Source organism: Bombina bombina, chromosome 3 (assembly GCF_027579735.1).
Source record: "Bombina bombina isolate aBomBom1 chromosome 3, aBomBom1.pri, whole genome shotgun sequence".
NCBI classification, from domain to species: Eukaryota; Metazoa; Chordata; class Amphibia; order Anura; family Bombinatoridae; genus Bombina; species Bombina bombina.
The window spans coordinates 1,086,299,777-1,086,316,122 of NC_069501.1; the positions used below are offsets into that span (position 1 = coordinate 1,086,299,777).

General features: G+C 39.3%; 1 protein-coding gene across 3 annotated transcripts in view; it reads left to right on the plus strand.

The window, feature by feature from the left end:
• The window catches only part of LOC128654469 (phosphatidylinositol 3,4,5-trisphosphate 3-phosphatase TPTE2), a 219,746-nt gene that overhangs the window by 12,360 nt on the left and 191,040 nt on the right, over positions 1 to 16,346 (plus strand). For 2 of the 3 annotated variants that reach the window (XM_053708395.1, XM_053708396.1), the window contains exon 2: positions 13,689 to 13,757. The exons of the other annotated variant lie outside the window; for it this stretch is intronic. In XM_053708395.1, coding sequence (XP_053564370.1) covers positions 13,708 to 13,757 — 50 coding nt within the window. In that variant the 5' untranslated portion in view covers positions 13,689 to 13,707. The remainder of the gene's footprint in view (positions 1 to 13,688; positions 13,758 to 16,346) is intronic. 3 annotated transcript variants of the gene reach the window in all.

Sequence of the window (16,346 nt, forward strand, 5' to 3'; positions counted from 1 at the left end):
AGTTCAATCCGATTGGCCGATCCAATCAGCCAATCAGATTGAGCTCGCATTCTATTGGCTGATCGGAACAGCCAATAGAATGCGAGCTCAATCTGATTGGCTGATTGGATCAGCCAATCGGATTGAACTTGATTCTGATTGGCTGATTCCATCAGCCAATCAGAAAATTCCTACCTTAATTCCGATTGGCTGATAGAATCCTATCAGCCAATCGGAATTCGAGGGACGCCATCTTGGATGACGTCCCTTAAAGGAACCGTCATTCGTCGGGAGACATCGGAAGAAGAGGATGGATCCGCGTCGCCTGCTTCAAGATGGACCCGCTCCGCACCGGATGGAAGAAGATCGAAGATGCCGCTTGGAGAAGATGTTTGCCGGTCCGGATGTCCTCTTCTTGCCGGATAGGAGGAAGACTTTGGACCCTCTTCTGGACTTCTTCAGTGGATGTCTAGCCCCCGCTTGGGTTGGATGAAGATATCGGAGCCAGGACGGATCGGTGAACCTGGTGTGGTGAAGACAAGGTAGGAAGATCTTCAGGGGCTTAGTGTTAGGTTTATTTAAGGGTGGTTTGGGTTAGATTAGGGGTATGTGGGTGGTGGGTTGTAATGTTGGGGGGGGGGTATTGTATGTTTTCTTTTACAGGCAAAAGAGCTGAACTTCTTGGGGCATGCCCCGCAAAGGGCCCTGTTCAGGGCTGGTAAGGTAAAAGAGCTTGTAACTTTTTAAATTTAGAATAGGGTAGGGAATTATTTATTTTGGGGGGCTTTGTTATTTTATTAGGGGGCTTAGAGTAGGTGTAATTAGTTTAAAATTGTTGTAATATTTTTCTTATGTTTGTAAATATTTTTTTATTTTCTGTAACTTAGTTCTTTTTTATTTTTTGTACTTTAGCTAGTTTATTTAATTGTATTTATTTGTAGCAATTGTATTTAATTTATTTATTGATAGTGTAGTGTTAGGTTAATTGTAGGTAATTGTAGGTAGTTTATTTAATTATTTTATTGATAGGGTAGTGTTAGGTTTAATTATATCTTAGGTTAGGATTTATTTTACAGGTAATTTTGTATTTATTTTAACTAGGTAACTATTAAATAGGTATTAACTATTTAATAGCTATTGTACCTGGTTAAAATAAATACCAAGTTGCCTGTAAAATAAATATTAATCCTAAAATAGCTAAAATATAATTATAATTTATATTGTAGCTATATTAGGGTTTATTTTACAGGTAAGTATTTAGCTTTAAATAGGATTAATTTATTTAATAAGAGTTAATTTATTTCGTTATATGTAAATTATATTTAAGTTAGGGGGGTGTTAGTGTTAGGGTTAGACTTAGCTTTAGGGGTTAATACATTTATTAGAATAGCGGTGAGCTCCGATCGGAAGATTAGGGGTTAATAATTGAAGGTAGGTGTCGGCGATGTTAGGGAGGGCAGATTAGGGGTTAATACTATTTATGATAGGGTTAGTGAGACGGATTAGGGGTTAATAACTTTATTATAGTAGCGCTCAGGTCCGCTCGGCAGATTAGGGGTTAATAAGTGTAGGCAGGTGTCGGCGACGTTGTGGGGGGCAGATTAGGGGTTAATAAATATAACATAGGGGTCGGCGATGTTAGGGCAGCAGATTAGGGGTACATAGGGATAACGTAGGTTGCGGCGGTTTACGGAGCGGAAGATTAGGGGTTAAAACTGTAATGCAGGGGTCAGCGATAGCGGGGGCGGCAGATTAGGGGTTAATAAGTGTAAGGTTAGGGGTGTTTAGACTTGGGGTTCATGTTAGGGTGTTAGGTGCAGACGTAGGAAGTGTTTCCCCATAGGAAACAATGGGGCTGCGTTAGGAGCTGAACGCTGCTTTTTTGCAGGTGTTAGGTTTTTTTTCAGCTCAAACAGTCCCATTGTTTCCTATGGGAGAATCGTGCACGAGCACGTTTTTGAGGCTGGCCGCGTCCGTAAGCAACTCTGGTATCGAGAGTTGCATTTGCGGTAAAAATGCCCTACGCTCCTTTTTTGGAGCCTAACGCAGCATTTGTTTTAACTCTCGATACCAGAGTTAAATTTATGGTGCGGCCAGAAAAAAGCCCGCGGAGCGTTAACAGCCCTTTTACCGCCGAACTCCAAATCTAGGCCTAAAACTGTAGTTGAAAGTGACAGTCAGTGATAATGTTATTACATATGATCCTGTTTTCTAAATATTGTTAACGATCTCATATGTCCTATATCTATTAGACATAGTTACTGAGAAGATATACTTCCTATGGTAACTATCCTTTGATTGTGAAATGTAAGTTTATACTAAGTCAGGTATATCATTCGTACCCCATTCATAAAATTCCACAGGACTCATTCATACAAGTAATAGGGATAACCAATGGTATGGCTTGTACTTTATTGGTTAATATCCTGGGTGATCCAATGAGTTGGGTTTGTCAAAGAAGTGGGTTTGAAAACCAGTATTCGCTTACACACTATTTTACCACATGTTCCTTGTGGAATGATTTAACTTACTTTATGTAACTGGCTGTTAGTTACAATAAGTTACTAATAATGCTGCACTTAAATAAATAAATCCCTTATATGAAAAACATTTTTAGTATCCGTGTTAATATTGGTATCAGTGGTGTTAGTAAGCTGACCACTATTGAATCCACTTATCACTGACTCTGTGGACAAAATGGACCTGGCCTTCCCCTCAAATTGTATTGCTTGCAATCACTGGCAGACTCGTAGTGTTTAGATACATCTGACTATATGAGCATACTGTGTATCATTTGCATGCTAAATTGTATATCTTTAATTATGTAGTGGTAATATCCTGTTACGATTTACTTGCTATACAATAACCACTATTAGATAAGCTTGTCAATGGCTTCTGAGACCGTAATGCATAAAATTTGCATATCCAGTTACATATCCTAAATTACATAGCGGTATCGTAGAATTCAGATCTAACTGTTATGCAGGGTAAGATAGTGTATATTGACTGATGTAACAAAGTAGTTATAGTATGCTATTATGATACCATGTACACAGAATATTTACCGTTGCTGATGAGTGCTATTTTATAATTACTCTAGCTTCTGCTTCAATACAATAATGGTGAGTCTCGTTTGAGAGCTACCGTGTTGTAGATTAGACCGCAAGCTGTGTATAGTCAGTTAAGTGAGTTTACTAACGGCATGTGCCGAGTATCTAAAACCAGTAAACTGTCAAAGTTGTAGTAAGCAGTAAATCAGTTAAACTGTCAGTATTGTAGTAAGCAATGGTACAAGTGTGACTATGATTTGACTGCCGCTTAAGTTAAATATCAGTGAGTTATTGAGAAGCTGCCATGATAGTGACTCTTTGAAAAAGCCGAAAGGCGAAACATGTCAGGGACGCTAGGGACGCTAGGGTACTGGTGATGAGCTCTTGGAGCTCATGTATTTTTAGTTTGCCCTAGGAACTTTTATCTTGTTAAATAGTTTACTGCAAAACTTTACCTAACTGGGTCGGGAAAATTTAGATTTCTCGCTGGTGACTTTTTTCAGCTGAATGCGTATAACCGCAGCACAGCCACTATCATGGCAGCTTCTCAATAACTCACTGATATTTAACTTAAGCGGCAGTCAAATCATAGTCACACTTGTACCATTGCTTACTACAATACTGACAGTTTAAATGATTTACTGCTTACTACAACTTTGACAGTTTACTGGTTTTAGATACTCGGCACATGCCGTTAGTAAACTCACTTAACTGACTATACACAGCTTGCGGTCTAATCTACAACACGGTAGCTCTCAAACGAGACTCACCGTTATTGTATTGAAGCAGAAGCTAGAGTAATTATAAAATAGCACTCATCAGCAACGGTAAATATTCTATGTACATGGTATCATAATAGCATACTATAACTACTTTGTTACATCAGTCAATATACACTATCTTACCCTGCATAACAGTTAGATCTGAATTCTACGATACCGCTATGTAATTTAGGATATGTAACTGGATATGCAAATTTTATGCATTACGGTCTCAGAAGCCATTGACAAGCTTATCTAATAGTGGTTATTGTATAGCAAGTAAATCGTAACAGGATATTACCACTAGATAATTAAAGATATACAATTTAGCATGCAAATGATACACAGTATGCTCATATAGTCAGATGTATCTAAACACTACGAGTCTGCCAGTGATTGCAAGCAATACAATTTGAGGGGAAGGCCAGGTCCATTTTGTCCACAGAGTCAGTGATAAGTGGATTCAATAGTGGTCAGCTTACTAACACCACTGATACCAATATTAACACGGATACTAAAAATGTTTTTCATATAAGGAATTTATTTATTTAAGTGCAGCATTATTAGTAACTTATTGTAACTAACAGCCAGTTACATAAAGTAAGTTAAATCATTCCACAAGGAACATGTGGTAAAATAGTGTGTAAGCGAATACTGGTTTTCAAACCCACTTCTTTGACAAACCCAACTCATTGGATCACCCAGGATATTAACCAATAAAGTACAAGCCATACCATTGGTTATCCCTATTACTTGTATGAATGAGTCCTGTGGAATTTTATGAATGGGGTACGAATGATATACCTGACTTAGTATAAACTTACATTTCACAATCAAAGGATAGTTACCATAGGAAGTATATCTTCTCAGTAACTATGTCTAATAGATATAGGACATATGAGATCGTTAACAATATTTAGAACACAGGATCATATGTAATAACATTATCACTGACTGTCACTTTCAACTACAGTTTTAGTGTGGCATAGGATGTACTTGTGTTACGCTATCTTGGTCCAATACTGATAATATTACAGCTGATTGGTCTCAAGCTTATATTCATTCTTGATATTATAAGTGCAACAATTTAACGTCTTTTATGACCAAGGGCACCTCAAGAGTATTGCTTATACCAGCCAAGATAGTACTTAGTGATATGCTTTTTCAATCTAGGAGTACATATAAACTCTAGATTAGCTCATAAGTTAATGTCGTTTACAAATTTACAACTCTAGCCTCTCTAAGGCTACACTTCAGCTGTAAAGTCATATTTATTTCGAGATTCACCTGTAACATTAATCAATTGGGATTCCACCTCAAATCCCTAATATTATTACAACGATAAGCAAGTGAATTAAAGTATATATTTTTTTACCAGCAGTATTATACCTCACTAATAAAACAAATTACGGACGTATATGTAATGTGAGTGCATAATATGAGTTTTGATATTACATATTAAACTCATTGTTGGTGCCACATATCCGCTAGACCCAGGATTATAATATTTTCACGTATTCACTAGAATTATTAAGTTCCTAGGTGTGTTTTTAAGTGTGTGTATTCCAATTTTAATTATGCCTCTAATAAAAGTTAATTTTTAAATTTAGATTAGCTCTAGTGGACAGATTTGTTTCTTGTTCTTTGCACATATTTACTTGGACTCTCTCTCTCTGTCATTCCATAAGATTTAACTGAATATTCCCCTGAGTGCTATATATGTAGTCTTTCTAGATAAGGCTCATCCAGCCTATCTTGCAGTTTGTTAATACAATCTCCAACTACATAGCACCATTTTTCTTTAATTATATAAATGTGAGTAATTTCACATAAGTCACTTATGAATATAGGGGATATCTAAGAGGTGAAGTAGTGCCATTGGTAATTTTCTCTCTCGCTTTCCATATATATATAATGTGTGTGTGTGTGTATATATTTATATATATATATATATATATATATATACTGTATATATAATGTGTGTGTGTGTGTGTATATATATATACTGTATATATATATATATATATATATATAATGTGTGTGTGTTTTATATATATATATATATATATGTATATATATATATATAATGTTTGTGTGTGTATATATATATATATATATATTTACAAAGGATGGTGTAAGTGCACTCTCACCGACTCTTGCAGCTTGTCAGGGTGCTATAAGGATAATGATACAATATAACAAAGAAGCACTCACTGAACTGTTCCAACTGTGACAAAAAAGTTTTAATTCAAAATCGTGACGTTTCGGGACAGCAACAGTCCTTTCCTCTGACAGATTAACAATGTGAAAATACAGGCCTTAAATAGGCTCCAAATTACCCTCCCCTAGTGATTGACCAATCGTGGCCAAGAATACATAACACACCCTTCATAGTGACCAATAATAATCAGTGATAGAAACCTACCAATATATAGTAAATCAAGTGAATAGAAATAAAACATTTTAAGCATAAAACCCCGTATTGTCAATAGAGAGGTGCAATCTCATTCCAACCTGACATAAACCTCAGCTAAACAATTATGTAAAAATGCAGACAAAACCGTAAAAAAATGAAAAATAAACAATGAAAGTGGGGATCGTGTTTCAACCAATCAACATCACCCTGGCTCATAGGGATCGTAATTCCACCAATCAGCAGCGTGCTAGCACTCAAGGCTCAACACGTCAGTGTTGTGTGTTCAAACAACGCCCACCTGTCACTAGGGACGCATAACTCCTCAAGGCTAGAATGTTATATTTGTAAAACCCAAATGATCACAACTAAACATTCACCTAGATCACTGCATATGTATGATTTGAATTGCTGATGTTTAATAATAGCCAAAGCTGATCTATACATATATCAGATCAGCTACCCCAAACGATACTAGAGACCGGATAGTCAATATCATGTAACCACCTAGTCGTACATATGTAATAAAGAATAAATATAAATAAAACAAATGAATGAGCCATGTTTGTGCCGCACTTAATCACTCTGCCACGGCACTCGTCATAAAAGTAAACAAAGTGCCGAGATTTATCCAATCATAGATTGGACCGCCCACCCGTGGGCGTATCAAAACAACGGAGAGTGTAAACAAGTTCTACGTGTCACACTGACACAAGTTATGCTGTATGCGCTCAGCTGGCTCCGTATAATAAAAGAAAAACTGCGTAAGCATAAAGGTGTGTGGCTCCCCTGACAGGCCGGCACTTGATCACATCCTGATACGGTCCCCCTCCAGCCATCAGAAACCAAACAAAGGTGCTTAACCAAATACATAATGCTACATAAACATATGTAGCCTCACCTCTTATTCCCAAATCACCAAGGCAAAAAAATTATATAATAAAAATATATATAAAAAATATATATAAAAAAAATCAATAATCACAATAAGTGTACTTCCACCTACCCCTATGTGAGTATATATTCTTCTTAAAGAAGAATGGAAATTGGTTGAAGCAGATCACACGTTGCCTTTCAAGAACTGGAAGGCACCAAGGATCGGTTTCAGACGAGGAAGAAACTTGAGAGATTATCTGGTCAAAGCTGACGTCATCCCCGAAGGGGGTACACGGACATGGCTAAAGACAAACAAGAAAGGCTGCTATCGCTGTATTAGCTGTGTCACTTGCAACGGGATGATAACTGGCTCTCACTTTCGTCATCCGGAAAGTAATAAAACATATGAGATTAAGCACTACTTAACTTGCACCACCCAATTTGTTATATATCTCCTGAATTGCCCCTGCGGAAAATTCTATATTGGCAAAACAACTGACGACGCGAGAACTAGGATGGCCAATCATAGGTCTAGTATTCGTTTGGCCATTAGAAATGGAAAGGCAGACCAGCCTGTGGCAAGACACTTCTTGGAGGCAGGACACACTGTCAATGATCTGAGATTTAGACTGATCGACCACGTACCGATTCCACGAAGGGGAGGAGACAGGGGAAACATGCTGTTACGTAAAGAATCGAGATGGATCTACGAACTGGGTACTCTTTGCCCCAGGGGTCTCAATACCCACACGGGATGGCAATGTTATCTATGAACTGTGAGATTCAGGAAGTACCAGTGGGATGTCTGATGTTCTACACTACTGAGAGTCCATGATCCATTACTCCATTCTCTCTCTCTCCCCCCTCTATTCTCTTTTCTTTCTTCTAATTCTTTTTCTTTTCCTTTTTTCTTTTTCTTTTTCTCATCTTCTTTCCCTTTTTCTTTCTATTTCTTGGTCCTCTTTTGTTCTTTGTTCCTTCCCCCCTCTCTTTCTTTTTATTCTTTTGTTTTTTCTTTCTTTTTTTGTTTCTTTTCTTTCTTGATCTTTTCTTCTGTCTCTTCTCCTCTTTTCCTTTTTTCTTTCTTTTTTCTTTTATTCTGGTAATATGTTTTTCTGCTTTATGCGGTACACCAATCACATTGGGATCGTATTATGAGCACATAATCATAGATGATATGGTCTAATTATCTGTTACCTCTGTTCCATATTGCCTCTATGAGATATTCATAGGTGGCACCCTGTTCATTATGTTGTTGTTGTTACCTTGTCCACTACATGGTTTCATGTTTTTAATTATATTTTAATTCTAGTATCATTTAGTCACTTGTACACTTTTTTGATACCCCGTGTTGTTTTTGTTTCTGGGGGGTCTTTCTCATTCCGTACCGACATTCAGTATTATAAGTAGAATTTGTTGTTATATCGAGGCATCTGGATTTATATTATGAGATGACTGTTGGAAGTTTGATTTTTTTCTGATTTTTTCTGTTTTTTATTTTTGAACTATTATCTATAATAGGAGCGGAGACTCTATTTATTTAGCTTTGGGAATAACACGAAGTATTATTATGGATTATATTTATAACAATAAAAAATTTTTTATATACTCACATAGGGGTAGGTGGAAGTACACTTATTGTGATTATTGATTTTTTTATATATATTTTTATATATATTTTTATTATATAATTTTTTTGCCTTGGTGATTTGGGAATAAGAGGTGAGGCTACATATGTTTATGTAGCATTATGTATTTGGTTAAGCACCTTTGTTTGGTTTCTGATGGCTGGAGGGGGACCGTATCAGGATGTGATCAAGTGCCGGCCTGTCAGGGGAGCCACACACCTTTATGCTTACGCAGTTTTTCTTTTATTATACGGAGCCAGCTGAGCGCATACAGCATAACTTGTGTCAGTGTGACACGTAGAACTTGTTTACACTCTCCGTTGTTTTGATACGCCCACGGGTGGGCGGTCCAATCTATGATTGGATAAATCTCGGCACTTTGTTTACTTTTATGACGAGTGCCGTGGCAGAGTGATTAAGTGCGGCACAAACATGGCTCATTCATTTGTTTTATTTATATTTATTCTTTATTACATATGTACGACTAGGTGGTTACGTGATATTGACTATCCGGTCTCTAGTATCGTTTGGGGTAGCTGATCTGATATATGTATAGATCAGCTTTGGCTATTATTAAACATCAGCAATTCAAATCATACATATGCAGTGATCTAGGTGAATGTTTAGTTGTGATCATTTGGGTTTTACAAATATAACATTCTAGCCTTGAGGAGTTATGCGTCCCTAGTGACAGGTGGGCGTTGTTTGAACACACAACACTGACGTATTGAGCCTTGCAGTGACGTGCAGTGAGGTCAGAGGCAGGTGAGGCACTGGCTAGGATATGCCTTCATTCTTTAGATATCCTTTGTTGAAGAAATAGCAATGTACATGGGTGAGCCAATCACATGAGCTATCTATTGTGCAGCCACCAATCAGCAGCTACTGAGCATATTTAGATATGATTTTCAACAAAGCATATCAAGAGAATGAAGGAAATTAGATGTTAGATGTAAATTGGACAGAGGGAGTGGGAGAGACAAGGAGAGAGAGATAGACAGAGAGACAGAGGGGGAGAGAGAGACAAAGAGAGACAGAGGGTAGAGAGACAGAGAAAGAGACCATGGGGGAGAATGAGACACATAAGGATAGAGACAGAGGGGGTGGGAAAGACAGGGAGAGAGAGATGGATAGAGAGACAGAGAGAGAGAGAGAGAGAGAGAGAGAGAGAAGAGTGAGAGACACAGAGGGGGAGAGAGAAAGAGAGACACAGAGGGGAGAGAGACAGAGGGGGTGGGAGAAAGGGAGAGACAGAGGGGGAGGGAGAAAGGGAGAGACAGAGGGGGAGGGAGAGAGAGGGGGGGGAGGGAGAGAGGCAGAGGAGAGAGACAGAGGAGAGAGAGAGAGACAGGGGGGAGAGAGAGACAGAGGGGAGAGAGAGAGAGACAGAGGAGAGAGAGAGAGAGACAGACAGAGGAGAGAGAGAGAGAGAGAGAGACAGGGGGGAGAGAGAGAGACAGAGGGGAGAGAGAGAGACAGAGGGGGGAGAGAGACAGAGGGGGGGGGGGAGAGAGAGAAACAGAGAGGAGAGAGAGGGGGAGAGGTAGAGGGGGAGGGATAGGGATAGGGATAGAGAGACAGAGGGGGATGGAGAAAGGGAGAGACAGAAGGGAGAGAGAGAGAGAGAGGGGAGAGAGCGAGAGAGAGATGGAAAAGAGAGACAGAGGGGATGGAGAAAGGGAGAGACAGAAGGGGAGAGAGAGGGGATAGAGAGTGAGAAAGAGAGAGAGAGAGATACAGATGGGAGAGAGAGACAGAGGGGGATGGAGAAAGGGAGAGACAGAAGGGAGAGAGAGAGGGGAGAGAGAGTGAGAAAGAGAGAGAGAGGAGAGAGAGACAGAGGGGGAGGGATAAAGAGACAGAGGGGGAGGGATAAAGAGACAGAGGGGGAGAGAGAGACAGAGGAGAGAGAGAGGGGAGAGAGAGAGAGAGAGAGAGAGAGAGAGAGAGAGATGGGAGTGAGAGAGACAGAGGGGGATGGAGAAAGGGAGAGAGACAGAAGGGAGAGAGAGGGGAGAGAGAGAGAGACAGATGGGAGAGACAGAGGGGGATGGAGAAAGGGAGAGACAGAAGGGAGAGAGAGAGAGGAGAGAGAGAGAGACACAGAGGAGGAGGGATAAAGAGACAGAGGGGGAGGGATAAAGAGACAGAGGGGGAGGGATAGAGAGACAGAGGGGGAGAGAGGGAGATGCGGTGAGAGAGAGAGACAGAGGGGTAGGGATAGAGAGACAGAGGGGGAGGGATAGATAGACAGAGGGGAGAGAGAGAGAGAAGAGAGACAGAGGGGAGAGAGGGGTAGAGGGAGAAAGAGAGACACAGAGGGGAGAGAGAGAGACAGAGGGGAGAGAGACAGGGGGGAGAGAGACAGAGGGGAGAGAGAGAGAGAGGGGGGAGAGAGAGACAGAGGGGAGAGAGAGACAGAGGGGAGAGAGAGACAGAGGGGAAGAGAGAGAAAGAGAGAGACAGAGAGGAGAGAGAGGGGAGAGGGAGAGAGAGGAGAGAGAGAGACAGAGGGGGAGAGAGAGAGAAAGAGACACAGAGGGGAGAGAGACAGACAGACAGAGGGGAGACAGAGGGGGAGGGAGAAAGGGAGAGACAGGGGGAGGGAGAGAGAGAGAGAGACAGGGGGGAGAGAGAGAGACAGAGGGGAGAGAAAGAGAGACAGAGGAGAGAGGGGAGAGAGAGAGACAGAGGGGGATGGAGAAACGGAGAGACAGAACTGACAATACTTTGTTTAGCTGCCATTTTATGCTTAGAATTAGTTGGTTAATTTTTATGAAAGCTGCATTAAAAAAAATAAAAACTTCAATCCCTTTCCTTGCCCTCTAATGTGTTTTAGCACCTTCTAGGTTGCTGTATGGTCAGTCAAATATGAGTATTTTATCAGACATGGAGAACTGAACTGATGGGTACAATAAATATAAGATATATCATAATCAGCAGCATACCACATTATGAACATTTGAACAAAAAAAAAAGTTTAACCCTTTGGTTGCTAGAGAGGCCAAGATGTTACTAAACTGCAGCACCTATATTTTTTTCTGCACTACCTACTTCACTGACAATAATACTTTGTTTAGCTGTTTGTTTAGCTGGTCCTTCCTTACCTGAGAATAAGAAGAATCCGGTCGGGTCGTCGTCACACACTGTCACAACAGAACAAGAGAAGACAGGAGAAGAGAGACGACTGTAACTGATTCCTCTGGCTGACTACACCGGGTCCACCACCCACATGGCACCGGCTCCGCTCCTGGCTCCGTTGTCCTCTGCTCCGGCTCCTCCTGAGTCTGAGTCAGACTCCAGTCCTCAGTCTCTCCTCCAGGCAGTGGGCAGGGCGCAGGCACTGGCAGCAACTCCTCCTGGTCCACACTAGTCAAGGCAGACAGCCGCAACAAGAGTAGGCACTACTAGGCAGCAGTGGTCGGGCACGCACGCACGCAGAGAGACTCTCTCAGCAGCTCCCTCCACTACTGAGTCTTCCCGACAGCGATCTGTCAACGCGCAACGTCAAATGGTCACATGGCCCACACCTGTCAATCAGCAGCCCAGCAGGCACGCCTCCCCGCAGTGCTGCTGAAGCTGTGATTGGCTGAAGTGACCTAGCTCATCATGGAGGCGGTTTTGAGAACCGCCTCCATTGGAGCTTGTATCAGGGCCATGAAGAGTCACCAGTGGGTGGCGCAGCTCCAGATCCATGTTGCGCAATTAATGGAGGGCAGCGGACCGGCTCACTGCCTCCTAATTGCACAACAATGGAATATGGATCGTGAATATTTTCCACAGCGCATGCGCAAAGCGCAGCAACGTAATGAGTGTCGCCATGGGGGTGGGGGGGGGTACCATTGGGGCGAGGCCAAAATATTAATGAAGTATTAATGAAGTAATAAACACTTTTTTTTTTTTTAATAAATATGAATTAAAATCTTTTTTCCCTCATTGGACAGGGGCGGCACTGCCTCCCCTGCCTCCTATTACTGCACGTCACTGGAGCCTTGAGTGCTAGCACGCTGCTGATTGGTGGAATTACGATCCCTATGAGCCAGGGTGATGTTGATTGGTTGAAACACGATCCCCACTTTCATTGTTTATTTTTCATTTTTTTACGGTTTTGTCTGCATTTTTACATAATTGTTTAGCTGAGGTTTATGTCAGGTTGGAATGAGATTGCACCTCTCTATTGACAATACGGGGTTTTATGCTTAAAATGTTTTATTTCTATTCACTTGATTTACTATATATTGGTAGGTTTCTATCACTGATTATTATTGGTCACTATGAAGGGTGTGTTATGTATTCTTGGCCACGATTGGTCAATCACTAGGGGAGGGTAATTTGGAGCCTATTTAAGGCCTGTATTTTCACATTGTTAATCTGTCAGAGGAAGGGACTGTTGCTGTCCCGAAACGTCACGATTTTGAATTAAAACTTTTTTGTCACAGTTGGAACAGTTCAGTGAGTGCTTCTTTGTTATATTATATATATATATATATATATATATATATATATATATATATATACACACATTATAGAGGTTTGTACCTTTTAAAAAAATGTTAGTGGTCCACGGGATTCAAAATTTTGAGTTTAGTGGTCCCTGAGGACCAAAAGGTTGGTGACCCCTGATCTAGAGGAGCCATTAGGTTAAAATACTATAACGTGCACATTTGGTGAGCCAATTACAAGAAACGTGTGTCCAATCAACTGCTAGCTCCTACCGGTGCATTGCTGCTTCTGAGTCTACCTAGGTATGCGTTCCAACAAAGGAAACCAAGAGTACAAAGTAAATTAGATAATAGAAGTAAATTGGAAATTGTTTTAAAATAGCATGCTCTGTCTGAACTATAAAAGTTCAATATGGACTTTCGTGTCCCTTTAATGAAAAAAAAACAACACTTTTAGATTGTCAAAAAGTATAACAAAAAAAGTTTTTTTATCGCAGGATTAAGATCTGAAATTAATTGTTTAATGTTTCTCATTTCAGCTTCCTAAAGACTGGTAGCATGTCTAGTGTAAAATATGAACCAAGGTCAGAGTCTACTGAGGTTAATGGGTGAGTTATGAAGACCCTTTGTAGACATTTTGTGCTAAGCATTAACATCTGTTTGTCTGTATAATGAATGTTGGTTATGCGATATGGTTCTATACCAGTGAAAGGACATGACATTGTCAGTTTTTCCACATTTTGCATTTAAAGCAGCTTTATCTATATAGGTAGTGCATTTAAATCAGCAGAATCTATATAGGTAGTGCATTTAAATCAGCAGAATCTATATAGGTAGTTGATTTAAATCAGCAGAATATATATAGGTAGTGCATTTAAATCAGCAGAATCTATATAGGTAGTGCATTTAAATCAGCAGAATCTATATAGGTAGTGCATTTAAAGGGACGCTCTGGTCAAAATTAAACTTTCATTATTTAGATAGGACTTGTAATTTTAATCAACTTTCCAATTTACTTTTATAATCAAATTTACATTTTTCTCTTGGTATTCTTAATTGAAACTAAACCTCGGCAGACTCTTATGCTAATTTCTAAACTGCTGAGAGCTGCCTCTTATCACAGGCTTTTTAAATCTCTTTTCAACACAAAGAGACAGAAAGTACACGTGGGCCATATAGATAACACTGTGTTCAGGTACAGGGGGTTATTTAAGATTTTGTACAAAACAATGCTAAATTTAAGACAATAGATAATAAACAGTCACAGTCATGTGATCAGGGGGCTGGAAGAAGGTTCCTAGATACAAGGTAATCACAGAGGTAAAAAGTATATTAATATAACTGTGTTGGTTATGCAAAACTGGGGAATGAGTAATAAAGGGATTATCTATCTTTTAAAACAATAACAACTCTATTGTAGACTGTCCCTTTAAATCAGCATATTCTATATAGGTAGTGCATTTAAAGCAGCATCATCTATATAATTAGTGCATTGTAAAAGGTTCATATTTTGAAATAGCTGTGAAATAAAAATATGTGAAGTGTGATAACAAAGGCAGTTTATACAGAGAAAATGTCCAAAGGACTTAGGATAGAGTATTGGATGGGGAGGCTGAACATTGTGGCAAATATCAGAGACTGCCCCATTCAAAGCATCATTAAAAGACGAAACAGTGCAACAGTAAAAGGCTGTAATGCACCAGACCAACTTATCATTGCACTACTAAGTGCCGCTATGTGTTTAACAACCACGGAAAGGTTAAACACATGCGTATTAGTCTTTTTTTTAATGCTACTTTGTAGTAGCATGCGGGGGCTGTTGTAGTACTGAGTACAAATCTTCAAATCTGGAATTCCAAAGTCCAAACTTATTCTGAAATCCAAACATTTTAATTAATATTTTTTTTTTAAATAAAATGATCAAAAAATACTATTTTCACTGCCTGTAAGTCACAATTTTCTCTGTCCGTATCTTTGGTTTGATTTTTGTCTTCTAAAACGTAAATAATCAGAATTTATTTAAAATAACAACTATTTCCTTTCTGATTACAGTACTGTACTATCTGTCTGAGGGTACTATGTAAATTAAAGCATTAAACATTATGTAAAACTACCCATAGGTTACATGTATAAGCTGTATTATGACATATAAATATTGCCTAAATATCATGATATTGTTGTTTACGTTTGGTTCCATCCTCTCTCCAACCTGTCCAATTTTCCAGATGCAAATATTCTAAAACCCAAACTATTACCTGTAGTTGAGCTGTAAGATAATGCATCTGATAGCAAATTGGCAATTTTGATTTAATAATGAAGTCGCATTAGCTCTTCTAGTAACTGTTAATGTATATCATAGCAATTTACTTTGCTGTTTAGATTTAACAGTGGTTTGTCAAACAAGTGTGGTGTTTATAAGACTCAGTAATTTGTACATAAATATTCTGAATATTTTAAATGAGTGGTTACAATAAATACAATCAGTGTTCAACTGAAGGAGTTTTTTTATGTGGAAAAGAATGTTTAAAGGGACAGTGTACACTCATTTTCATATAACTGCATGTAATAGACACTACTATAAAGAATAAGATGCACAGATACTGATATAAAAATCCAGTATAAAATGGTTTAAAAACGTACTTAGAAGCTGTCAGTTTAGCTCTGTTGAAAAGGCAGCTGGAAAGCCCACTGCAATTGGAAAATAAGACACTCCCCCCTCCCCCTTCTTTTGCATATGAAAAGACCGTTTACACAAACAGGAGCAAGCTGGAGAAGGTAGCTGACGGTATTCAAATTAAACTTTGGGGCTTGGTTAGGAGTCTGAAAATCAGAGCAATGTTATTTAAAAATAAGCAAAATTATAATTTTTTTTAAAAAAATAAACTTTATGGGCTTAATAAATAGATCATCTACAAAACATTTATGCAAAGAAAAAATGAGTGTATAATGGCCCTTTAACCTCTTGACGTCCATGACATACCCTGTTCGTCGCTGGTTGTTAAAGGATTTTCTGCTTATAAAAGAACAGGTCTTATCGCGAGCAGCAAGACCACGCTATTAGACCCTCCCTCCTGCAGGCTTTCTAAAATAGCACAGTCCCGCTTCTGGCGGCGAGACTATACTATTAAAAAAACAACCCAACAGAAAGACCAACAATGTACAGGGTACGTCGCTGGTTGTTAAGGGGTTAAATACAG